Source organism: Myotis myotis, unplaced genomic scaffold (assembly GCF_014108235.1).
Source record: "Myotis myotis isolate mMyoMyo1 unplaced genomic scaffold, mMyoMyo1.p scaffold_m19_p_20, whole genome shotgun sequence".
NCBI classification, from domain to species: Eukaryota; Metazoa; Chordata; class Mammalia; order Chiroptera; family Vespertilionidae; genus Myotis; species Myotis myotis.
In genome coordinates, this window is record NW_023416325.1 from 14,709,550 (window position 1) to 14,735,752 (window position 26,203).

Genomic DNA, 26,203 nt, shown 5'->3' on the forward strand with positions numbered 1-26,203 from the left:
CCCCCCCCACACACACACACACACCCATACCTGCCATTCTCTGCATTCCTCGTGGCTGGAAAGCTTGAAGAGCGTGACTGCATTGTAGAGCTGCCAGAACTGCAGGGGGAGGCGGGGGGGGGGGGCACTGTTCAGTCCCAGTTCCCCTGGACACCACATGGGAAACCCCCAGGTGAGGCACCAGGACCCCAGCTTCTGGTAGCCACTGCCCTGAGACACTGAAACCCCCCAAATGAAACTGGGGCACCCTAGGCCAGAGTAGCCTGAGGGCCAGTTCTGGGCCCTGCCTTTGGGCTCCCTGGACCCAGGGCCTGCCATAGCCTGGGAACCCATGAGGCCCAGCCCGGGGACGGCTGGTGAATGGGGAAATGAGGGAGAGGCTACAGACACTGTGTTCCTGGAGGTCACCCCAGAGTAGGGGACACCCACAGACTCCAGGGTACTCACATGGCCAAAGAACAGGAAAGGCAGGAGGAAGGTGAGGCCCCGCCACATCCAGGACTGGAATCCCTCTGTGGAGGAGGGAGAGGGCGAAGGCCTGTGTGAGGGACCCGGCTGCCCGCACGGCCCCACCAAGCGCCCACTGCTTGGCCGTGCCAGTCACCCCTAGATTAGCTAGGCACAGACAGACACAGCGCGGGGGAGCAGCCCTCAGCTCTTACAGGTGCGGGAGCGCTCACCATGAGAACCACCAGACAGATGCAGAACGCCCATCACCAGGCCTGACAGCTCAGCCCGAGGCCACCAAGGACAAGCAGGCTTGACAACACTTATGGAACGCTGATGTGCCAGGGACTGGTTTTAAATTTTTCTTTAGTTTACACTTTATAGTGAACTTTCAAATGCATCATTTCAATCGAGTCTTGACAAAGCAAGGCCTACTTTGTGGAGCAATTCAATAGAAATGACCATCTTAAGAGATAGCAGAGCTTTATTAAAAATAGTTTCCCCTGAGAGCTTAGATGAAAGGTCTCCAAGCTTTTCTGATTAGGCACCCAACCCTATGAGATAAAAAGTTACACACCCACCGCCGGCCGGGGTGGCTCGGTGACTGAGTGCTGACCTATGAACCAGGTGGTCACGGTTCAATTCTTGGCCAGGGCACATCCTGAGGGCTCGATCCCCAGTAGGGGGTGTGCAGGAGGCAGCCAATCAATGATTCTCATCATTGATGTTTCTATTCTCTCCCTTTCCCTTCCTCTCTGAAATAAAAAAATTTTAAATAAATAAAGATATATTTTTTTAAAAGTTACACACACATTCCCAATGTGTATATATGTATATGTTGATATATATTTATATGTAGACATACTACACATCGGTTATATATGTACAACAGCAGTGGGCTAACATATATATAGTATATTTTTATTATAAATCACAGACAAAAAACAGACATTTTAAAAGGATAAGAGAGAAGCCAGCACTGAGGGTGCACAGCTGGTCTGACACTTCACTAAAACAGAATCCACAATGAATTATGAAAAGCAACTTGGGTAGAGGCCAGCAGCCCTGCCTTCACGTGTGGGAGGTTTTGTTTGTTATGTCCTTACCGGCACATGCTCCCACTGTGGGGAGTTAGGAGTCAGATCTGGGGGAGCAGGCAGGGGCCAGTACTTGTGCCTCCACCCCCCAGGTCGGCTACTCACCCACAGTGAGGTCCAAATGATTCCTTTCCCCCAGAGCCCGCAGCCGGTAGAGGCAGCCCCTCTGGTAATAATATTGCAGGAACTGGACACAGCCTGCAGGGGGAGCACAGCACGCGGAGGATTGAGTGACACTTCTACCGCAAAGAGGTGGGTCTTCACAGCCCAGAGGGTACAGCCCTCTCCCACCCACACCCCTCCCTCTCTCTCAAATAGAAACTTCTAGAGCTTCCCTAGGCATGCAGTAGGCACTCAAAAGAGGCTTGCACCGGGCTAGGAGCTGTGTGCAATGCCAGGTCAGCAAGACAGTTCCATACAATGGGATACTTGTACTGAGGGTGAAAAAAGCCCATGGTAATTGTTTCCCGGGTTACATGCAAAGCTGTATGTACAGAGGGATCCCGTGTTTGTGGACTATACATAATGCAGTATATATGCATATACGTATTTGTGAGTAAAATGTTAGAAAGGACATAGACGTATTACCAGTGGTCACCCCAAGGGCGAGACTGTACCTAATTTTCATTCTCAGCTTTATATATTTGGACTTGTTCGTAAGCAGGGTTTTCTTTAAAAATTAAGTTGTATTTTTTTGAGTTGGCAATATGCACACGGTATAAAATTCAAAGGGAACAAACAGGTCTATGGTGAAAAGTAAAACTCGCTCTCCCTGTCGCCAACCATTCAAGCTCCCCGACCCCCCTGGGGCAGTGCATTGTATATAAATCCAGGGCTGTTCCTAAATGAGAAAAAAGAACATATATTTCCATTTTAAGGAAAACAAAGTTAGTGCCCCAACACCAGTGGGTTCACAGAGGTGGCGATTCGTTGGGAGAAGAAAGAGGCAGTGACTGGGGCTCCAGGGGAGGCAATGGGGCAGGCCATCGCTAGAGCTGGGGGTGGAGGGGTAGGATGGAGTTGACCTGGGGGGCAGGTAGCTCTTTGGATTTCCAGGGACCTCCCCCAGTGCCCTCTCCCCTCCAGGAAAGACACACCCCTCCCAGGGACAGGGCCTCCACAGGGAACCCACAGGGAACCGTGCCCCCTCCCCTGAATGTAGGCAAGAGACACTCACTCTGAAATATGGAAAACGCTAAAAACTGACTGCGAAACTTCTGATAGATTAGTCCGTTGGGCCTGCAGAGAGGTGGGGGAGAAGGTGAGGGGTCCTGGGGAATCAGACATCCATCCCGCCCATCCTGTTCCCGCTGGGAGAGAGGAAAGGGTTTTACATTTAAACCCAAATCCCAGTGTCTACCTTCTTTACCACCCGTGTCCCTGGGAGCGTGTGTAGTTTTGAAGCCTAAGGTCCCACAGGTTCCCCCTCCCTCTGGGCCTGACGCCTTGGTGCCACAGCCTTGTCCTTGCGCTGCTGTCCAGCCTTGCTCCCTGTCCCGTGCCCCAGCCTTGCTCCCTGTCCCCGCTGCCCCAGCCTTGCTCCCTGTCCCGTGCCCCAGCCTTGCTCCCTGTCCCCTGTGCCCCAGCCTTGCTCCCTGTCCCCACTGCCCCAGCCTTGCTCCCTGTCCCCACTGCCCCAGCCTTGCTCCCTGTCCCGTGCCCCAGCCTTGCTCCCTGTCCCGTGCCCCAACCTTGCTCCCTGTCCCCTCTGCCCCAGCCTTGCTCCCTGTCCCCTCTGCCTCAGCCTTGCTCCCTGTCCCCTCTGCCCCAGCCTTGCTCCCTGTCCCGTGCCCCAGCCTTGCTCCCTGTCCCCGCTGCCCCAGCCTTGCTCCCTGTCCCGTGCCCCAGCCTTGCTCCCTGTCCCCTGTGCCCCAGCCTTGCTCCCTGTCCCCACTGCCCCAGCCTTGCTCCCTGTCCCCACTGCCCCAGCCTTGCTCCCTGTCCCCTGTGCCCCAGCCTTGCTCCCTATCCCGTGCCCCAGCCTTGCTCCCTGTCCCCTCTGCCCCAGCCTTGCTCCCTGTCCCCTCTGCCCCAGCCTTGCTCCCTGTCCCCTGTGCCCCAGCCTTGCTCCCTGTCCCCTCTGCCCCAGCCAGCAGGAGGAGGGTACATTTCCAGGAAAACTCCCTGGGGCTCTGCTGTAAGCTCACACTCTCCTTGGCCCCGAAGTCAGCCCAGTTGGAGCCAGGGCCTTGGAAAGCCATCTGGGCCCCTCACCCACGACTAGTCCCCATTCACGGCCCCCTGGGGAGGGCAAGGGGAGGCGTGGGGGGCGGGGCAGGAGACACTCACCAGGTCAGCATCACTCCAGACAGGAAGGTGGACACGTAGTGGTGCGACACCCACCAGCCTTTAATTCTCGGAGAACAAGAGAAGGGAAAGCTCAGGTGGGGAGAGAAAGGCAGGCGCCTCCCAGCTTCCCAGCCTCTGTGTGTGTGGTGGGCGGGGGGCTTTGTCCTCCTCCCTGTCCTACGAAGACGCACAACCACACTGAGCCACCCATCGATGAGCCAGGAGGCCCACAGAGGCTTCCGGGGACCCTGAGAACGCAGCCCCAACCTCAGCGCGGCTGTAACCACCTCCCTGCCCCCTCCTCCTCACACCGCCGATACCTCAGGACCTGTTACGGACTCAATTGTGTGTCCCCAGAACTCACAGATTGAAGCCCTAGCTAGCCCCCAGTGACCACATTAGCAGAGGGAGTCTTTTAAGAGGTCACTGAGGCTGAATGAGGTCATAAGGATGGGCCCCCATCCAATAGCACTGGTGTCCTTAGGAGAAGAGGAGACGCACGAGGAGTGTGCGTGCTCACAGAGCAAAGGCCACGGGAGGTCACAGGGACCGTCCGTCAGCCAAGGACAGGCCTCAGGAGAAACCAGCCCGGCTGGCCCCCTGGTCTCGGATGCGGAGCTTCCAGGATTGAGAGAAAATGGATTTCTGCTGTTGGAGCTGCCGGTCTGTGTATTTTGTCATGGAAGCCGCGCTGACCAACGGGGAGGGCCTTTTGTACCTTCTCTCTGCTCCCGGGCCTTGGCCTACAGGCCTCCTGGTCCAAGTTCAAGTTCTGTCTGTCACCTCCTCCAAGACCTTCCCTGACCTGCTTATCCAAGTCAGCCAGACAGCCCCACCCTGGATCACACGGTCCTGCTGCCTCTTCCTCGAGGTGCTCACCGCTGTCTGAAATTCTTACTGTTTTCTCCTGTTTCCTGAACCCCCTTCCCCACTCAGATGTCAACTCCAGAAGCGCAAGATTCCTGTCTGTCTGGTTCGTTGATGCACCTGCTCAGAGCAGGTGCTGAGTAAATTTGCTGAACAAACACAGAACACACACACTTTGACACAGAGCTGCAGCACCTCACACCACCCCAGCCGCAGCTGCTCCCGGGAGCCCACACCCTGGGCGAGTCTGCTCCTCCGTCTACTGCAAGCCCGCATCCAGCCCTGGACTTCACCCCACCCAGTCCAGAAGCTGTGGGGACCCTGTTGTCAGAGCTCAGTGTCCCCCCAGCTCAGGGTTCTCACTCCACAGCCAGGAGGGATGCTGGACCCAACACCTTTGCCCTTCAAAGTCCCTGAGATTGTCTCAGATCTTTGCTGGCCCTTCCTGGTCCGGCTCTGGGAGCTCAGATAACGGAACACAGGGCGGCAGGGATGTGCTTTGCCAAACACAGCCTGGGAGCAGGAGGGCTCCCTCGTCCCAAGGATGGGGCTGTAGTGATTGGGACACCAGAGGCATCTATAGGAGGTATCAAGCCATATCTTTCTCTCTCTCTCACTCTTTCTCTATTTCTCTCTCTCGCTCTCTCTCTCTCTCTCTCTCTCTCTCACACTGGGGTGGGGGCCAAGCGAGGAGATGGGGTCCAGGGCAGCACTGCTCACAAGGAGGAGGAGCCCGAGGACCTGCTAGCTTGGGGGGTGAGCTGCTGGATTAGACTTCCTTTTTAACTAAATCATCCTGCAACTGGCTTTCTCATCTGGATTCCCAGGCTGGTACCTATTGATCTGTCACATGGCATTTCAGGATGTGGCTCTGCCATAGTCCACGTGGTTGCTCCTCAACGGTCACTACCATTCTCTGTGCTGTCAAGACACCCCCATGGAAGTCCCTGGTGTGATGACATTGTTTCTCCAAGAAACGGGATGACTGGCTCAGAAGTTGCCCCCCAAAATCTCAACCCCAATTTATACTCCCATCAGCAGTAGGGGAGACAATTTGGTTCCCCAAACTCTCACCAACGACTGAAACCAAATTTTAAAATTTCTGCCCAACTTATTAGGTAAAAATTGGTGTGTCATTGAGATTTCCATTTGCATTGTCCTAACGGGGGTTTAAGTGGCCTTAAAACCTCCCGACCAGAATATAGACATCATAAGAGCAGGGACTGGCTCGTCCTCATCCCTTCTTCTCTTTGCAGCCCCATTACAGTTCTGGGTGCAAATCAGGTTCAGACAATGGCCTGTGGGTCCCTCAAAGGTTATGGTGAAGGACAAAGCTTTTTTCTTTATTCCTAGCATGACCAGCACTAGGTAAACAGTAGGAAGTAAATTAATGTTGAAATGCCCAGGAGGTGCAGCTGGGGAAAGCCACAGCTGGTCTGGATGCCACCAGCACAGAGGAGACAGGAGATGGCTGCAGGTGCCACGGAAGTTCATGGGACAAGATAAGACGTGCAATCACTTCCCAGTTCCGCCTCTCCCTCTTCGTGTCCCTGTCTTGCCTGTCAGAGTCTAGGAGGCCCCTGGCACTGGTTTTCTGATAGAAAAAGCAGTTGGCCACCTCAGACTTTTAGCTTGAAGAGCACCCAGGAAACCATTCTGGAACCTCCCCAGCTCTCTGCGAAGCCACACACAAGTCCTAGGGTCCTGGCAAGTCCGGTGCTCCTTTGTCCTAGTCTCCAAACTCTCTGGACAAACACCCTCTCTCCACCTGGGAGTGGCCTGAGCCAGACACAGGCTCTGGGCAACAAGCTTGGTTGAGCAGCAGCTTTTCATTTCACAGCTTGCTGTGCCCATAGCCCAGCGATGACAGCTGCCACTCAGTGGCACTGGGAGAGGTTAGACGTCGCTTCTTCCCCGGCCCCATCGTCCATCTGCACATCCCAGGCCTCTGGGCAGGTTTTGTGCACGTGTGTGTGTGTTTATATAACATTTTTATTGTGATACAGTTCAGACCCATACAATTCACCCATTTAAAATATAGATTCAGAGTTGTGCTACGTCACCACAATCAGTTTTAGGACATGCTTGTCACCCCAGAAAGAAACCTGCACCCAGTAGCAGTCACTCTCCGAGCCTGATTTGGACAGAAAGGATGCTTGCAGGGCGGGCGGGCTTTTTCATGAGCAGACAGTAGATGCCCCAGGAAGCATGGAGCTCTCCTGCCAGAACGTAGGGACATCAAGTCCTGGTGTCTGCGGACTGTGCCCAGGATGACCACAGCCCTCCTACAGGACACCTTGCGACATCTGGATGTGTGTGGAGGATACCGTACCAGCCACTATTCATCTGAAGGCTGTTCCTGTAATCTGGGCAGTTGGTGGAATGGCTTCTACACTGAGGCTCCCTCCGTTGCCAGCTACCACTATGCCTTAAAAGCTTGTTAGAGCCAGGTGCCCAAGGCTGGCTAGCCAGAAAAATGAATATGATCCCCGATTCATTATTTGTTCTGGCCCAGAACTAACTGCAGGAGACATCTGCTGTTTTGCCTGTCTGTCAATCACCCCCATTCCGGTCCAGGCTTCAGCTTTCTTTCAGGGAACCTATTTACGGCCACTCCCAGTCAGGATGCTTGGGTGCAGCTGAATAATATAACTGGGCCCATGACCCAGAGCCAGCCACAGTGATTGGCTCAGGGATGAGCATGTGACCTGTGCCTAGCCAATCAGGAGTCTGTCTCAAGATTACAGCTGGATCTTCGAAGGAAAGGGACTCTGGGGTTGCTGATCCAGTAGGATGCTTGCTGACCCCGGCTGCTGGGAACCAGAGCAGGGGACAACAGAATAAGGAGAAGGAGGAGGGACTGTTAACATTGAACCCTTTTACCTCCTTGAGCTATTTATATGCTCCCATAAATCCCCTTCATGTTACTCCTATCAGGTGGTTTTCAATCATTTGCAAAGCTGCAAGGGAAGCTGACTTGCTTATCGCACTAACTAAGCTAATGAGTTACTTCTCACCTGGGAGGCATCAGACACAAAGCAAGGGTGGCTCTGTCCCACAAGGGGGGAGTCCCCCACCTCTCTAGGCCCGCTTCCCTGACCGTAGCTCTAATTCAGGTCCCAAGTGCAACAGGGAACAGGATGACAGAGGCTCAGTCACACCAAAACTGGGCACCAAGTGTCCAGGAAGCCATATGGCTCAGCTCCACCTGTCCTCAGAACATGGTAAGGCCCCATGGGCCCTGCCTCATCACAGAGCTGGGGTTGAATTCATTTCCACAAAGACCATGGGGCGTTCATGGGGCAGCAACGCTGAGCGCCTGAGCTGACCCTGGGATGCTTCAGAGGTGAGAAAGGTAGAGCTCACCCCTCCCTTCTCCTCACTGTGCTCTCTTAGCTACTGGTTTCTTAGCTATTCCCTCGTAAGGGCCAAGTGTGAGGGGGCAGAGCGGCCCCACATGCAAAGCTTTGCATTACAAGCTCAGAGACAACACTTCCTGCTGTCCCATCAGAGCACGCATTCCAGAGAAGCCCTGGAAAAGCCCCAGCTAAAAGCGTTAGGCAAATATTTAGGCTTGGCTTTGGAACCCCACTTCCTCCTTTTGTCCCCTCCGATTTTCCTGGTGTGCCCCACATTAGCAGAGACCTCCCCTCAGTCCTGCTCCCACCCATGGCTTATCACACTAGAAAAAGAGCTGACCAGAGTAACTTACTAAAGTGTTAGTGACCATCAGAGACACAGCATGCCCCGAACACCCTTACTATGAGACCATCAGGAGGGTGAGACTCCAAGGCTGACGGCACAGGAAGATCATTAGTAACCAGGAAGCCCTGCCAAACGCCCTGGTCCGTTTCCCCACTAAATGCTACCCTGGCTCCCCTCCAACCAGACCTAAAAGCAGAAAGCCACTATTCACTAAAGTTCAGGCAAACTATGAATGTTATTTACTGGGTAAGATTTTCTACTTCGGTGTTTCCCAAAGCATGGGGTGTGTATCGCTGAGTTTTAGATGACATCTGAGTGTAACACTAGATGAAGCATGTCAAACTCATGCTTGCACCAGATGATACTGAATTATATCTCTTCCCGTTCTCCTGATTAAGTCGAGGTGATGGTCTTGGTTAGATGCTAGTATATCTTTAATGCGTCTCTACATCCGTTCGTCTCCCTTTCTACACATGAACAAACACACATAAGGAAAAGCACAAGCCCAGAGCCTTCAATAAATTAGACAATGAAAACAAAAAGGTATTTTTATACTACTTCCTCTTTCCTGTAATTGATGCTGGTTTTCCATGTAAAGTAGTGAAATAAAGCTTCCTTTTAAAACAAATATTTATTTAAGTAAAAAAAAAAAAAAAAAAAGGAGACGGCTGATTTAGAATGTGGGAAAAATGATGCCCTGACCGGTGTGGTTCAGTTGGTTGGGTGTCGTCTAGCGCACGAAAGGTTGCAGGTTCGATTCCTGGTCAGGGCACATGCCTGGGTTCTGTGCTCAATCCCTGGTGGGGGGTGTGCAGGAGGCAGCTGATCGATGTTTCACTCTCAAATTGTTGCTTCTCCCTCTCCCTTCCTCTCTCTCTAAAAAGCAATTTTTTTAAATTTAAAAATGCAATAAAAAATAAAATGTGGGAAAATGACCATCTAGGTGACACAAGGACATGGCAAAAATAGCGTGGATGGGACAGGAATGAGTGCAGTTTGAGAAACACTGACCTTTTCTAACAGGCTACATGCTACAGGGCTGTGTACTTAGGAACTGCCGTTCCTCTGTCCTTACCTCATGGCTCTATGTTCAGAGTAAGGCCCTGCTTAGAGACCACTGGGCAGAAAAGTGAGAAAGTGGCAAATTATTTGAGGGTTTGGATTAAATACATGCTCCTGGTTGTTCTTTATAGCCCCTGGGAGGGAGGGAGGAGGAAGGGTTTGGAAAGCTGTTCCTTCGTGTTTTGGGAAACGCTAGGGACAAGAATGGTGTGCAGAGGTTCAAATGGCCACCCCAAAGAGGAATCAGAACTGTGGAAAGTAGGTCCTGAAGGGGGAAGGCAAGTCATGGATCTCAACAGAGTCCTGAGGCTCCTCTCCCTGTGGGGGACCATCACTCTGTCACCAGAATCCACTCATCCACTCATCTAGTGACCTCATCCCAATTTTCCTGCGGGGAACCAGGCCCTCCTGACACTCAGCTTCTAGATTTCCAATGACAGCTAGAGGGGTGGGCAGGAGGCTCACGCCCAGCCAATCAGAGAAGTGCATTCTCTGGCTACAGTGATTGGCACATGATCTAATGAACACCAAGAGGACCCAGTAAGACACCTTGCAAGAGAGGAATGTGCCCTATTTTGCTGGGAATGCTAAAAATAAAGACGTGAGCTGGGAACTGACAACTCTACCTAGAACCTGAGAATAGACAACACAAGAAGGCAGAGGTGAGAGACAGAGAGCAAGCGGGTCCTGATGACACTGAGCACCTGGATTAAGCCTTACCTGAGTCAGCCCCAAAGGACCTGTTTCTTAATATGAGAAAATAATGTCCTGTTATATTGAGTTAAGGTTTCTTGTAAACACGAGACTGACCATGGCAAGCGAGGCTGCTGTAGTAGCAGGCACGGTTTTCCTCCTCCCTGGGTCTGAAATGTCACGGATCCCCGAGGAGGAAGGGAATGCCGCTGAGGGTAGCAACCCTCACCTGCCTCTTTCATGACAGAGTTCCCTTTGGCTGCCGCTACGCCCCCCATAAAGCCGGGCCCCCAATTACCTTGAGCCGTTGCTGATAAGAATACTCTCCCGAATCGTCAGGGTGCAGTAATACCACACCAGTAGGAAGTTAAAGATTTCGTCCGTTACCCTGTGGGGAGAAACAGCCCCCGGAGGGGAGCAGGCATGAGAACCAGAGACGGCTGTCCCAGCCCCACTGCAACGGAACAGAGAACCAGGCCAAGGGCCGCTCACACAGGGGGCCTCTGGAACCCCCTGATGTCCGGGAAGGCAGAGGGGGTCTGCCCCTTAGATGTCTCTCCCCCTAGAATGCGCATGCCCCCTCCTCACCTTTCTACCTGAATCCTACCTGTCCTTAAGGCTCTAGCTGAGGTTTCCCTCCTTTCCTGACCATCCAGCCCACAACAACCTGTCTCCCTCCCACCGAAGGGCCTGTGGGTGGGGTACCCAGCAAGGAAATGATCCGAAGGGGGCAGAGTAAGGAAAGAAACTCCTGCTCCCAGGAGGCTCAGGACATTAGGCTGTGATCTTTTCCCTGCCTGCCCAGCGTAGCGGGAAATAACGGTGGCAATAACAACTGCTTGTGTGCCAGGTCACAGCTGAATGCCATAGGTGTACCTTATCTCATCCTCACCACCGTGCTGCTGGGTAGCTCCCCTTTTCCTCACTTTTAAAAAAAAAAATTTTTTTATTGTCTACAGTTTTATATATGTCTCCTTTTTCCCCAATTGACACCCCTCCCCCAGTCATATGCATGCATACAAGTCCTTAGGTTGCTCTCTAACCTCCCCCCCGCCTTCCCTACCATTTGTCTCTGGATCTATTCTTGTTCATCAAATTATGTTGATCATTATATCCCCCATATGAGTGAGATCATGTGATATTTATCTTTCTCCGACTGGCTTATTTCGCTTAGCATAATGCTCTCCAGTTCCATCCATGCTGTTGCAAATGGTAAAAGTTCCTTCTTTTTTATAGCGGCGTAGTATTTCATTCCACAGTTTTTTAATCCACTCATCTGCTGATGGGACTTTTTTCTTTTTTAAGAAATATATTTTTATTGATTTCAGAGAGCAGGGGAGAGGGAGAGAGAAAGAGAAACATCAGTGATGAGAGAGAATCATTGATTGGCTGCCTCCTGTACGCCCCACACTGGGGATCAAGCCTGCAACCAGGGCATAGGTCCTGACCGTGACTCAAACCGTGACCTCCCGGTTCATAGGTCAATGCTCAACCACTGAGCCACACCAGCCAGGCCTGTTATCCTCACTCTCTATGAAGAAACCAAAGCAGGGCAAGGTTAAGTTATCTGTCAAAGGTTAAGCATCAGGACCTCAGAATATGACCTTATTTGGAAATTGGGTCCTTGTAAATGTCATTAGTTAAGAGGAGGTCAGCCCTGACCGATTTGGCTCAGTGGATAGAGCGTCGGCCTGCGGACTGGGGAGTCCTGGGTTCGATTCCAGTCAAGGGCATGTACCTTGGTTGCGGGCACATCCCCAGTGGGGGGTGTGCAGGAGGCAGCTGGTCGGTGTTTCTCTCTCATCGATGGTTCTAACTCTCTATCCCGCTCCCTTCCTCTCTGTAAAAAATCAAGAAAATATATTTTTTTTTAAAAAAAGAGGAGGTCACACTGGATTAGGGTGGGCCCTAAATCCAAGGACTGGTATCCTCCTAAGAAGGTCATGAGAGAGACTCATAAAAACACAGGGAAGGAGGCCACCTGGCAAGACTGAGGCCCGTGAGGCAGAGACCGGAGTGAAACAGCTTTAAGCCACGGAACACGAAAGGTGGCCAGCGACCACCAGGAGCTAGAAAAGCAAGGAAGCGCTCAGCCTGCAGAGGGATTACGGTCCCGCCACACCTCATTTCACACTTGTGGCCTCCAGACGGGAGAGGATCTGTTTCTGTTGTTTCGAGGCACCAGCTTGTGGTGCTTGTTACGACACCCCTTGGAAAGGAAGACAGAACGGGGTGGGGAGCAGTGGGAACATCCAGGCCCTCAGTGAGCCCTGGAACTAAGTGCACAACACGCCACGGGTCTGCCCTCTGAGGGCCCAGAGGGCCCAGCACAGGAATCTGGTTGCTCATTGAGAACTTTCACCCCCTTCCAGAGGGGCATGTGAGCTGGCATTACTGATGGGTGCAGCCTTTGCCCTCCAGGGAAACGGGCCAGGCCCAAGGCAGCAGGCAGGCATGGGTCCAGGGCCTAAATGAGCCTTTGTTTTGGACATTCAAGTGGCCAGACCAGCAAGTGGACTCCCAGCCAAGCGTCTGCTAGGAAATAAACCCTTAACACCTGGGCCAAATGCCCAAGCTGTGCTTGGCCGCCTCCCCTGGGGCAGAAAACCACATGGAGACATGAAATCCCCTGGGGCAGTGTGGCTTCAGCCCCTGGCCTTGTCCTCAATGCACTGCTGGGTGGCACATGCTGGACAGAGCCCTCCACGTACAGTGTTAACACGCGAGTACCCTGTGAGGTGGGCACTGGTGTCACCCTCATTTTACAGACGGGAGGGAACCTGCCTATGGTAACAGCCAATTAGTCTCAAAGCCACGAGCAAACCAAGGTTCTCTGTGACCTATTCCCTCTCTCTTTCTTTCCTTGCTTTCTGTTCCCTTCCTCCCTCTTTCTTTTTGTAATTGAGATATGTAACTCACATACCATAAAATTCACCCTTTTAAAGTATACATTTGGTGTGTTTTTGTGTGTGTGTGTATTCACAATGTTGTGCATCCGTCACTACTACCTAATTCCAGAACATTCTCATCACTCCCAAAGAAACCCATACCCATCTGCAGTCCCTTCCCATTCGCTGCCCCCGCCAACTCCTGGCATCCACTAATCTACTGTCAGTCTCTATGGATTTACCTGTTCTCAGCATTTCGCATAAATGGAATCATACGCTGTGACCTTTTGTGACCAGCTTCTTTCACTTAACATACAAGTGGAGGTTTACAGTTTTCTTATGGAAAATAACACCATCATTAATAAACAACAATACAAGAATAAACTCTGTGTTTCACATACTCACAACTGTAAACCCACTTTTGCCTCACCCTGTAATGTTTCCCAGATTCATCTGTGCTGTAGCCTGTGTCAGAATGTCATCTCCTTTTACAGGCAAATACTATTCCATTGTGCGAATATGGCCAAACTGGGCTTTTTCCTGACTGCACTCGAGGCCTCTGCAGCAGCCGTTTAGTAGATATTATTGGAGGGATTACGGCGAACAGGACTGCTATTTCTCATGATAAATGGCCCTTCTCTATCGACACCTCATCACACAAACACGGTGGATGCAGGAGGGACCCTGGATCCCTCTCTCACGGTCCCCTCTCACCCCAGCGTGTCCCCCACTGCCACGCTGCCTTACCTGTAGTGAAGGACAAACTGACAGGCCACAGCCCCCAGGAGCAGGATGATGGTCAGGTAGAGCTTGAACTTCTCATACTCGTCCTTGTAGGCAAATCTATGGCAACAGACATGCCCGGGAAAGGTCACGTGACTGTTACTACATTTATGGTAGTATAACTACATCCCACTGGGGGCAGGACCCTGGCCCCATTGGATCCTTGACATACTGCCAACCACACCCCATTAGGACCTTGTGATCCCACTAAAGGAGAGACTGGACCTTAAATGAATGGTGACGTCAATTAGGGAGCAAGACGGGGTCGCCTCCCCCAAAACGCCACGGCTCCACCTCCCTAGTAACTTGACAGATTGTGGCTGGACACAACTGTCTGCTTCTCAGGAGAAAAGTGTATGAGACGAGACGAGACGAGACGAGGAATGGAGCAGAGCCATTTCTCACGGGAAACGCAGTCCTATCCACCCAACATATGGAACCCATGAAGGAAGCCTTTCCCAGGGGGTTAGAGAGACCAAGAGCCAGGGCACCGCCTGTTAAAGTTTTTTCCTTTATGCAGAAGTTCTAGCTTGGTCCCATCTCCCTGAACTGGAAGCACAATGCCTGGGTTCTGTAAGGCCAGGTGGGTGCCTGGGACACTTACTTGGCCTGGTTGCTGAGGAGGGTCACGCTTACATTGCCGAGGACCAGATTCAAGTAGAGCCTGGAAGGAAAGACCTGTGAAGTTGCCACGTCCCTAACAGCCCTGGGGGCAGCCCCAACCAAAAATATTCAAATGTAATAGGCATGCATTGAAAAGCCAACACAGAACATACGATGCTAAACTCAGCAACAATGGGCCTCACATCGAGTTCGAATAATGATGAACTAGAGAACGGGAGGACTGTGACACTTGACAGTCATGACTGACCCATCTTTCTCCCCATATTTATCCCAGCTTCCCTTGCAGCTAATGTGAGCATGTGACTAAGCGCCAGCCAATGAGGTGAAGGTATATGTACAATATCTAGGTCAATTTAAAGCAGGCTCTTTTTAAAATGAAGGCATAACCTTCAAAAGTACATAAGTCTTGCTCTGGCTGAGTAGCTCCATTGGTTAGAGCACTGACCAGACACACCAAGGTTACAGGTTCAAAACCCATCAGGGCACATTTTTTATAAGAATCAACCAATGAATGCATAAATAAGTGGAACAGCAAACTGGTGCTTCTTTCTCCCTCTCCCTTCTTCTCTTTTTCTAAAACTCAATTTTTTAAAAAGTATATAAGTCTTCAGTATACAACGTGATGGATTTGTACATATTTATTCATCCCTGCAACCAACACCCAGATCAAAGAATAAAACACTTCCAGCCCCAGAAGGCTCCCTCCCAGCCCCGCCCAGTCAGTGCCTGACCCACAGTGTCCATGGAGAAACATGTGAGGAAGCCTCCTTCTCTTTCCTGCCCTCACTTCTGTCTTTCCCCCTCAACCTCAAGCCCTGATGGGAAGGTGAGAATTATGCAGACCAGGTATCCTAAACCTGGGTGTCTGCCCCAGCAGGGGGTGGGGAGCGGGGTGTGTGAGTTCCCAGCTCCTACCCGTTCTTCTTGGGCAGGTAGGCCTCCATGTCAAAGAAGGTGTTCTGCCGCTCCTTGATGGTGACATCTATCTGCTGGACCAGCTCCGCCTCCTCCAGACTGGCACGGCGCTTGTACCTGCGGTCAGAGGTGTGGGCATAGGAGAAGCAGGGGCGTTACCAGCCTGGAGGAAGAACCTGGAAGCTCTGGCCACTGCCCTCCCACTCTTCCCTCTCAATGTTTCTCGCAACCTCAGTCTCCACCTGTATTCCTGGGTTTGATACAAGCTCCCTGCTAAGCCTTGTGACCTTGGGAATGTCTTTTAACCTCTCTGCCTTATTTTCCTTATCTAAAAAAATAGGAATAATGTCAAGCCTACCTTCTGGAAATACCGCTGCGACAAGTAAATGAGTAAATGCAATTTAAAGTATTTAGCGCACTGAAAAGTACTAGCAATATCATTCCTCTCACTATTCTTTTTTTTCCAAATGACTTTGATTTAATCATGGGGAGTAAACTAAAAAGAAAGCTTACAATAGAGAAGAATTATTATATGTCAATGTCTTTTGCAAACTAAGCTGGGACACAAAGGGACTGGGGCTCTGCTCGCTATTCTACAGGAATAAGCTGAAGATTACTAAGAGGGAGACAGGATGGCACTTTAAAAGAATAAGCAGCCTGGCCAGCGTGGTTCAGTGGTTGAGCTTCGACCTATGAACCAGGAGGTCACGGTTCGATTCCCGGTCAGGGCACATGCCCAGTGGGGCACGTGCAGGAGGCAGCCGATTAATGATTCTCTCTCATCACTGATGTTTCTAACTCTCTCTCCCTTTCCCTTCCTCTCTGAAATCAATAAAAATATTTTTAAAAATAAATAAATAAAAATAAAAGTATAAGCAGTCAGGGGGCTGGGTAGAGGTAGACAAAGGGTAGGGCGGGAATGGGGACATCTGTAGTAGTGTCAACAATAAAAATAAAGTAAAAAAAAGAAAACAGCATAAACAGTAAACTAATCAAGGTCTAATTGTTAGTCTTTCAAGACTAGAAAAACAAGTCACAGACATTCTTGGAGCAGGGTTGTCTTCAGTGTAAGACCCTAAGTCAGGGGCTAACCTTCTACCCAGTGGTGCTCAGTGGCGATGTCTGGGAACGTTTTGGTTGTCAAGACCGAGTGGAGGGTGTTACTGGCATCTGTGGGCAGAGGCCAGCAATGCTGCTAAACATTCTACAACGCACAGGGCAGCCCCCGCCAGCCAAGAATTACCGTTCGTGCCAAGGCTGAAAGACCCTCGGCAGATGTAAAGGACTCTGAAGTCCTGCCATCGGTAAGATGTGCCTTTCCAAGAGAGGCGATGGCGCTGCATTGAACCATTTACGCTTTACCCCACGACTAACGGGCCTCCGTTTCCCAAATGGTCAGCTAAGGTTAGGGGTACAATCAATAACCTTCCCAAAAAGTGTCCACGAGGGAAGGGGAAAAGTGACCCGGAGCCACACACTCTGGAATAGAAACCCATGTAAGTGACCGGGGACAAGCCACTCAGAGCCTCAGATGTCTGCCCGACTGAGGGATCACAGCATCCACTGGACCTGTTCGCCTACGGGGGATGAGAGCACTTCCGAAACCAGAAAGACACAAGGACTGGAAACGGAACATGTAATCCTGGCCTCAGGAGCTGACCTCAGTGATGAGCTCAAGTGTATCTCCACCAGGGATGCCAGACCTCTTACCCCCTACATCAGACAGCCTGGTGGAGGGAGCCCCCTCGCGCCTGAGAAGTGTAGTTAATGTTTACCTGCCCAGCAGGACTTCTTATAACAGTTTTCTTCTGGGGAACTACATGTCATCCTCTTCCCCCTCCATGTGGTGTAAGTAGGGCTGTCCCATTCCCAAGGTCCATAAACTGAGCATATGACCTAGTCTTGCCTAACCAGTCTTGGTGATTTGATTGGTTCAAAGATGGGCACATGACCAATTCCAGCCAATGAGAACTGCTCCCAGAACTTGTGCTGAAAGACAAGTTCTCCTTAGGCTGGGGTGCCCAAGCCAGTAGGAAGAAAGGCTGCAGGATATAAGCCTGGCACTGCTGGTGGCCATCTCAGTGCCCATGAGAGGATGGTTAGCCATAGAGTGAAGCCAATCTAGGGAAATGCAGAATTTAGAGGGAAAAAACAGATTCCTAAAAACATCCTTTGACCCCTGGATCCTAAAGCCACTTGTGGGTTTTTTCCATTAAAATTTCCATTCTCTGCCTCGCTGGCATGGCTCAGTGATTGCGCGTCAACCTATGAACCAGGAAACCACAGTTCAATTCCTGGTCAGGGCACATGACCCAGCTGTGGGCTCGATCCCCAGTGTGGGGCATGCAGGAGGCAGCCGATCAATGATTGTCTCTCATCATTGATGTTTCTATCTCTCCCTCTCCCTTCCTCTCTGAAATCAATTTTATATATATGTATATATATATTTTTTTTAATATATTTTATTGATTTTTTACAGAGAGGAAGGGGAGGGATAGAGAGTTAGAAACATCAACCAGCTGCCTCCTGCACACTCCCTACTGGGGATGTGCCCTCAACCAAGGTACATGCCCTTGACTGGAATCAAACCTGGGACCCTTCAGTCTGCAGGCCGATGCTCTATCCACTAAGCCAAACCGGTCAGGGCAATAAAAATATATTTTAATAAAATTTTCCATTCTCTGCTCAAGCCAGTGTTGAGCTGGGTTTCTGACCCTTAGAACCAGGGGAGCTTTGAATCGCAGCCCCGCCTACCTCTGGAGCGTGCGCTTCAGGTCCTTCAGTCGCGTCTTCTGCTTGCTGATGGAGCTGCTACACAAAGTCTGGAGCACAGTCAGCTCCTCCAACTTCTGCCTGTAGATCCTGTGAGTTTCCTGAGGGACGGAGCAGCCCGGGCAGGGCGTAGAAGAGAACACCAACAGGTCATGTGTCATAGTTTGTTTGTGTCAGGGGACATGATTGCAGAGCTCACAATTGGACAGCCAGGACGATACAAGTACAACTATCAAATCTGCGGCTCAGAAAGGGGGACTGGAATTGGGGAAGGCGGCACAGCACAGCCCTTGTGCAATAAGGAATTACTGTTTTCGTTCTTACCCAAGTCCCTTCCTTCCTAATGGTAACAGCAACTAGGTCTGACTTTGAAGGGCCACTTCTTGTCAATTCTTAGTCCAGATGGTTCCAGTAGAGCTGACAATCCCCAGGCCAAGAGTGGTCATGTGATCTAGGCCTAACCAATCAGTATCTTCCAATCCCTTGGCAACTGACTGGTTCAGACATGGACACAAGGCTTAAATGGGCCAATGAGAGTAAGTCCTGGGACCCTGCTGGAAGAACTGGTGTAGAGATGCCCTCTTTCTCCTGAGTTTGCTCATCTGATAGCATGTACACATGGGGTTGCTGGGTGGGGAGAGCCTGCCTAAGCATAAAGCCAAACAGGAAAACAGACCTGAGACATGGTGAGAGACAGAATTCTCATAGCCTCATTTCAGCCCTTGGATCTAACCAGGTCTGAGTGTAATGCTATTCAATACTCTTGGTTATATGAATTCATAAATTCCTTTTCAGTGAGGCCGGTCTGAGTTGGGTTTCTGATCCTGGCAATGAAGAGAGTTCTTACCACATCAGCTAAGGAAAGGTCATACCCCTTCCCTTACAGCCAACGCTGCCTACCTCGGGCACAGTCGCTCCAATTAACTCAATACCTCATTCCTGGAAATAACCAGTCAGGGCCACAAGAAATACAAGAGACTTTGTCCCAAAACTGGGAGAAAGGAACACAGTAACTTCTCGGCATTGCTGCCACAACAATGCACCTCCCCCAAATAATGCCAGGTGCCGGGAAACAAGCCCTTGCCTCTAATCTGATTATCTAAGACAAATGCTAACCATTTGGAGAAGCCAATGTGAGGGACGGGAGCCATGAAATTAAATACAATAATCCAATGAACACATTTAAGTGGCTGGAGGAGAACTGTATTTAGTAGAGGGAGAGAAAAAGGAGATGGTCCAACAGTGAGGCCAGAGCCTAAATTCCCATTCGTGCCTACCAAGCAAGGTCCCTAAATATGCAGGGGAAGCCAGAAGGTAAGGGAGAAGTGAAGAAAATGAAGTGAGTAGATAGCAATTAGGGGCAACACTGAAGCACGCGGTGAGCAAGTCTCCCTTGGCTCCCAGACGGGAAGGCTCAGTCCCTCGGATTCAAACAGTATCATACAGTTGCTCCTTGCTGGCCCCCCAGAGAGGAAAATCCTATCTCTATTTTACTTAACTTTTTATCTTTAAATAATTTCACACTTGCAGAAGAATTCTAAGAAGAGTAGAAAGAACTCCCCTCTACCCTTCACCCAGATTCACCAACTGTTAGCATTACACCATCTTTCCTTATTTGCTTTCCGCACCACCACCACCACCACCACTGCCGCCGCCGCCGCTGCCACCCTCGCCGTGTGTGTGTGTGTGTGTGTGTGTGTGTGTGTGTGTGTGTGTGTGTTCTTTTTCGATATCAGGCAACAGGAATTTATAGCCCACGGGCCAAATCCAGCCAAATCCAGATTTTTGTGCGGGCAGTAAGCTAACAATGGTTTTTCCTTGGTTGAAACAAATCAGAAGAATAGTTTGTGACATGAAAGTATACGAAATGTGAAACTTCAGTAGCCATAATAGAGCCCAGCCACACCCGTTCATTTGCATATTGTCTGGGGCCTCTCGGGAAACTACAACAGCAGAGTGAGTAGTTATGACAAAGACCATATGGCCTGCAGAGTCCTCGCTACTTGGCTTTTGTGCCAAAAAAAAGTCTACCTCCTCCTTTTCTAAACCATTTGGGAGTTAGCTATAGATAGACAACATGCTTCTTTACTCCGCAATCCTTCATTGTGCATTTCCTAAGAATGATGACATTCTCTTACATCCACAGTACAATGATCAAATACAGACAATGCAACCTGGATCCCACACAATGCCATGACCTCACATCTTGCTGACTGTCCATCGATGGCAATGTCCCCGCAGATCCCGGACCCGACTCAGTCTCCTGCCTTGTACTGCTGCTTGCATCGTTAGCCTCCTCTAGTCTAGCACAGCTCCTCAACCTTTCTCTGTCTTTCGTGACATCCACATTTTTTAAGGAGTTGAGTCTAAAATTGGGGCGTGTCCCTCCGCCTGGGCTGGTCTGTTGTTTCTTCATGATTGGACCTGGGTTATGCTGTTGGAGCAAGAATGCCACTAAAGTGACACTGTGTCCTCAGCGTCTCCCATCCAGAGGGACACAGTGTCCGTGATGTTAATGCTAACTGCTTAGAGGAGGCGGTGCCACCTGCTTTCCCCGTTGCACAGCGACCAGCTTTCTATCTGTAGTTAATAATGAGCGATCTGTAGAGAGACAGGCTGTTTTAATCACTTTTGAATTCTTCAGTCCCAAAACAGCCATCCACTTACAACCAATATCTACTGCAGTCTAGTCAGGGGGTCTCCATGGGGAGGACGGGGGCAGAGACCCCCTGGCTACGGTCCTCAAGAAGGTGGGGCCATTGGACTGAGTGTCCTGGAAGATAAGAGCCATGTGACCTCCTTGGCACTCTTTGGGGTTGGGTGCCACCACGGGGAGATAAGACCAAGACTGCAACATCAGCAGCCAGATGTTTACCAGGCCCTCTTCAGCTTGAATTAATATTTAATTTCAAAGTAAAATGGGAAGACATTATCCTTATAAAACATTAAAACACAACAGTTATGGCTGGAGTCAGCTTTGAACACATCCCTGTCCTTCTCCCCCATCCCCAGAAGTAACCACAGTTGCCAGTTGCTTCTAGACCTTTTCCTATGTATTCTTCCAGACTGTTCTATGTATGTACATATTTCTATATTTTATATAGACCTATTTCTATATATACACATAAATATATAGACATATATGTGAAAAACACACTTGCAAACACTAATTGTCCCTAATATTTATTCTCCTTTGCTGCATTTTAGCAACAGGACCCCACAGACTTATGGCTAGACATGTGGCCTACAGACTACATTTCTCAGCCTCCCTTGCAGCTAGAGGTAGCAGTCTGACTAAGAGTTAGCCAGTGGGAGGTGGACAGAAGTGATGTGCAGTAGTTCTGAATTACATTTTTATAAGGGGCTGCTTGGCCTCCACTCTCCCTTTCCCTGGCTGGCATATGGCAGCTACGGGTCCCGTTACATTGAAACCAGAGATGAAAGCTACATGATACAAATAGCAAAGCCCACTGTGCCTTCCCTCGCCAAACCAGCAAGGATCCCACATGACCTCATATGACGGAGCTTCCAACCTGTAATGGTTTAAAAACTTGATCGCCCATCCTTTAGCAATCCTCACATCGAGAGGTGGGGGTCTCTGTTCTCTCCCCTTAAATATACGTAGGCTTGTGGCTGGCTTGACCACATAGCTAGGTAGAAAGATAGATGATAGATACATAGATAGAGCAAAAGTGACACTCTATAATTTCTGAGAACATGTCGTAGAAAGACATATGCTTTGGCCTTACTTACGGAAACACTCACACTTAGAGCAAAAAGTTCAACTACCCTGAGGCTACCATGCTGTATGGAAACCCTAATCAGATGGAGAAGTCACAGGTAGACACTCAGATAAACAGTCCTCACTGGAATGACAAACCTTCTTGTCATTCCAGCTCAGGCACACAGAGGCACAGAAACCTCCAGATGACTCCAGCCCCAGCCATGGAAGTTACTGCCAACTATTCAAGTCTTCCCAGCCACGGCCTCTTGGCATCACAGAGCACAGTCAAGTTATCCAGACTATGCCCTGTCTAAATTCCTGACCCACAGGATCCATGAGCAAAAAAGCAGTGATTGCTGTTTTATGCAGTGACAGGTAACTGGAATACCACTCATCCTGGACCACACCTCCCTCTGCACTGTTCTGAGAGAAAGAAAGACGAAACCTCATTTCAGCCTTTTTTTATTTGGGGATCTCTCTCTGTTATAACAGCACAGCTTATACCCTAAAGCACATACTTTTTAAAACATATATATATTTCTTTATTGATTTCAGAGAGGGAGAGAGAGATAGAAACATCCATGATGAGAGAGAATCAGTGACGGCTGCCTCCTGCATGCCCCATCACACTGGGGATCGAGCCCACAACCCAGGCATGTGCCCTTGGCCAGAATCGAGCCTGGGACTCTTCAGTCACAGGCCAATGCTCTATCCACTGAGCCAAACCGGCTAAGGCAAGCACATACTTTTGATTTTGAAAACTATATAACAGTATCAGAACATACATATGATTCCACAACTTTCTTTCCTTACTCAATAATATGCCTTGAAAATCTACCCATGTAAGAATACATTTACTTCATTTTTCTTTAGTGCTGTGTAGTTTTTCATGCTGTGGACACGCTGCAGTTTAGTTAAGCCATTCCTCTATTACTGGATATTTAGGCTGTTTCCAGTCTCTGACTAAACCTAACAATGCACCATTGCACTGCCTCCCTGGGCACACAGGCTAGTATCTCTCTGGGGAAGATTCTTTCTGGGGAAAGAAATGGAATTGCTGAGTCAGAGGGTACAGGCTTGTCTTCAGTTTTAATAGATCTTGGCAAACTGCCCACAGAGTGGCTGTACCACTTTACAGTCCCACCCACAGCATATGACAGTTGTCCACATCTCACCAACTCTCAATGCTATCAACATTTACTTTTTTAAAAATTAAATATGTTGAGAGACAGGAAGGGAGAGGGAGAGAGAGAAAAAACACTGATGAGAGAGATAAACATCAATCAGCTTCCTCCTGCAGGCCCCGTACTGGGGATTGAGCCTGAAACCTGGGCATGTGCTGTGACGGGGAATTGAACCGATGACCTCTGGGTGCACTGGTCATGGCTCAACCAAATATGCCACATCGGCCAGGACACAACAGCTGTCTCTTGATGCACTGTCCATGGGTGCTTCTGGGACGTGGGGGCAATACAATTCCTGCCTTCCCTTGGAGTCCCTAGCTACCCTTGCACATGATGGTATCTCCAACGGGCCCTTGATTGGACCTGTGCTTGGAGATGCTTTTTCCAGGGGCAGATGCACCACACTGAGGCAATCCAATCCTGACCTGTGGCCTCAAATGGAACTAGTCGCCAGATGGAGACCTTCTGTTGTGTTTGCCGACTGGGCAGCTAGTCCCCTTCTGGTTAATGCCCCCATAGTTTCTTTGGAGACCCATCCCTGAGTTTCTTTGGAAACTCAGTCCATGAGATCTGCCTAGGTTTGGGGTTGACCCTGCCCCCGGGTCCGGAGAATATAACGCAGGCCTTGCATGTCAGATCATCGGCCTCCCAATCCAGCTGGTTGATTCAGGGAGGGGCACTTAGAACCAATGAAACTGAGTCGTGGAGCTTTTATCAGAACTGCTGGAAAAAAGAGACCCATTTTTTACTAGTTTTGAAGGCAGTAGGATGTAAGCCCAGAGTTAATGGGGTTGTCCGGCTGAGAATGAACCCAACAGAGAGGAAAACAGGATAGAAAGGTAGGTAGATGAAGGCTGAGTCCTGATGATTTTACTTGAGCCCCTGGATCGGACGGTACCTGAAGGCAGATCACCTTTGACTTTCCAATTATATAAATAAACATCTTCTGTTGTGTTCTGTTTGGCTTTGCCAATTGGTTTGAGTGTCTTCATTTCAGAGGCAAGTGTGACAATCTAGATTAAGATGACAAAGAACCCAGCTTTCCTTCCGAGCAAAGTTAATCACACAAGGTAAGAGGAGAAGCCACAAATCTTGGACTCATTATTACCAAGCTCTTGCCCAGGACACTGTCATCTTAAAGATGCCAAAAGCAAGGACTTGGAGCCTGGCTGGATGAATCCTTCATTAAGCCAGTAACTAGTCACCCCAAAAATGCAGACCACTAAACAACCATATTGGGTAGTTTTCTACCAAACTAAGAACCTAAACTACTATTTTTTTTAACAACTTTATTGAGGTATAATTTATATACCATAAGATTCACTCATTTTAAGTGCACAATTCAGTGATTGTTATACATTTACCAAGTTGTGCAACCATTACCACATCCGGTTTTTATTTTTTATTGATTTCAGAGAGGAAGGGAGGAGAGATAAAAAACATCAATGATGAGAGAGAATCATTGATCGGCTGCCTCCTGCACGCCCGCAACCTGGGCATGTGCCCTGACCGGGAATCAAACTGTGACCTCCTGGTTCTTAGATCGATGCTCAACTGCTGAGCCATACCCACCAGACACCACATCCAGTTTTAGAACACTTCATCATCCAATAAGATATCAGGATCTATCAGCACTCACTCTCCACTCTCCCCTCCCACCAGTTTCTAGCAACCTCTAACCTGCCTTCTATCCCTATAGAGCTGTGTTTTCTGGATATTTCATATAAATGGAATCCTACATGTGGTTTTTGCGTCTGGCTTCTTTTAGTTAGCATAACTTTTTGAGGTCTATTTATATTGTAGCATGTGCTACTCAGCAATACAGATTTGGTATAGATTGACCACATTTTGTTTACCTAGTCACCAGTTCCTGGACATTGGGTTATTTCCACTTTTTTTTGCCTCTGATGAATAATGTCGCCATGAGTATTACGTACAAGTGTTTGTGTTGACATATATTTTCATTTCTCTTGGGTAGATACCTAGGAATGGAATTGCTGGGTCACATGGTAAATGTATGTTTCACGTTTAAAGAACACGCCAAACTGCCACACCACTACTTACTCTTATTTCCAAACTTGGCAGCAGTGGATTGGAACATGGGAGACACCCACCAAAAACGAGGAGTCAGTTCTCTGCACACGGCGCAGGGAACTCCAGCTTATTAACTGTGTGACTGACTCTCACATCAAGTCACTGCCCCTAAAAATAGCCCAGAGTGCTGGGGCACCAGAGCGGGCCAGCAGCTGTGGAAGAAGGGACCGGTGCTGCAGCACAAAGCAGGTCCCAACCCCCCACACCACCACCACCACCACCACCACCATCAGCAGCAAGTGTCTAGTTCAAGACCAATCCAAGAAAAGAAACATGCTTGATAGAATATGTGCTGACAAAACGTTGGGGGGAAAAAGAGGTAAGTATAAAGCAAACATTGCCAGTAAGAATCAAATGCTAAGACACTTATTTCTCCAAGACAGAAAATACAACCACGGTACACTACTCAGTTCTGCTGTAAATGATATTTGCATGGTCATAATCACATCAGATGGCGGACACTGAGCCTAGAGAGATGTTCTCCTTTACATGTCTTTTGGTACTGATGGATTACCTTCCAGTTTCCTGCTCGTTTTATGAAATATTTCAGGCACATAAAAAAGGACAGAAAAATCATAGGCTAGAAAATAAACACATTAACACTCATATTCTCACCCTCATTGTAAGAAATGATAGTGCACATAAGGTTGAAAGCCCTTGTGTATTCTCTGTGTGTGGGGGGCGGGGGGGGGGGGGAGCGCGGTGTGGGTGTGCGCGTGCATTCTTTCTAGGTGGAATTCCCATCTCCTTTCCCCAAAGAGGTCAAACCCTATGCTGTTATTTTCGCCCCCCACGCCCACCCCAGATCACTTTAGTCTTTCTCTGTGCTGATGCTGACCCTTTCGGACTCTATTTCCTAGGCTCCCTTACTCTGCCTCCTACTTAGGTTTGGCCCATGGGGGGCCAGGACCGAAGACTGGAAGGCGGGAGGAGGAAGAGGTGGGGATGTTGTTCCTCCTGTCTCCTCCCTGCTCGGCTGCAGCCTTCAACTACTACTGCTCCAGCCCTGTAGCTCCCCTTCCCAGCAACAAGCTTTGACCAACCTCTGGTGACTGACCC

At 49.7% G+C, this 26,203-nt stretch overlaps 1 protein-coding gene across 7 annotated transcripts in view; it reads right to left on the minus strand.

The window, feature by feature from the left end:
- TMEM120B (transmembrane protein 120B) overlaps positions 1-26,203 on the minus strand; it is a 40,467-nt gene that overhangs the window by 6,015 nt on the left and 8,249 nt on the right. For 3 of the 7 annotated variants that reach the window (XM_036354064.1, XM_036354065.1, XM_036354061.1), the window contains exons 1-11: positions 20,346-20,378; positions 18,125-18,243; positions 15,371-15,487; positions 14,436-14,495; positions 13,796-13,891; positions 10,459-10,548; positions 3,834-3,899; positions 2,722-2,783; positions 1,650-1,742; positions 448-512; positions 31-99 (exon numbers count right to left, since the gene is read on the minus strand). In XM_036354064.1, coding sequence (XP_036209957.1) covers positions 31-99; positions 448-512; positions 1,650-1,742; positions 2,722-2,783; positions 3,834-3,899; positions 10,459-10,548; positions 13,796-13,891; positions 14,436-14,495; positions 15,371-15,487; positions 18,125-18,243; positions 20,346-20,363 — 855 coding nt within the window. In that variant the 5' untranslated portion in view covers positions 20,364-20,378. Of the gene's footprint in view, positions 1-30; positions 100-447; positions 513-1,649; positions 1,743-2,721; positions 2,784-3,833; positions 3,900-10,458; positions 10,549-13,795; positions 13,892-14,435; positions 14,496-15,370; positions 15,488-18,124; positions 18,244-20,345; positions 20,379-26,203 lie in introns of those variants that run through there. The other 4 variants (XM_036354062.1, XM_036354066.1, XM_036354067.1 and 1 more) reach the window with 3 other exon arrangements.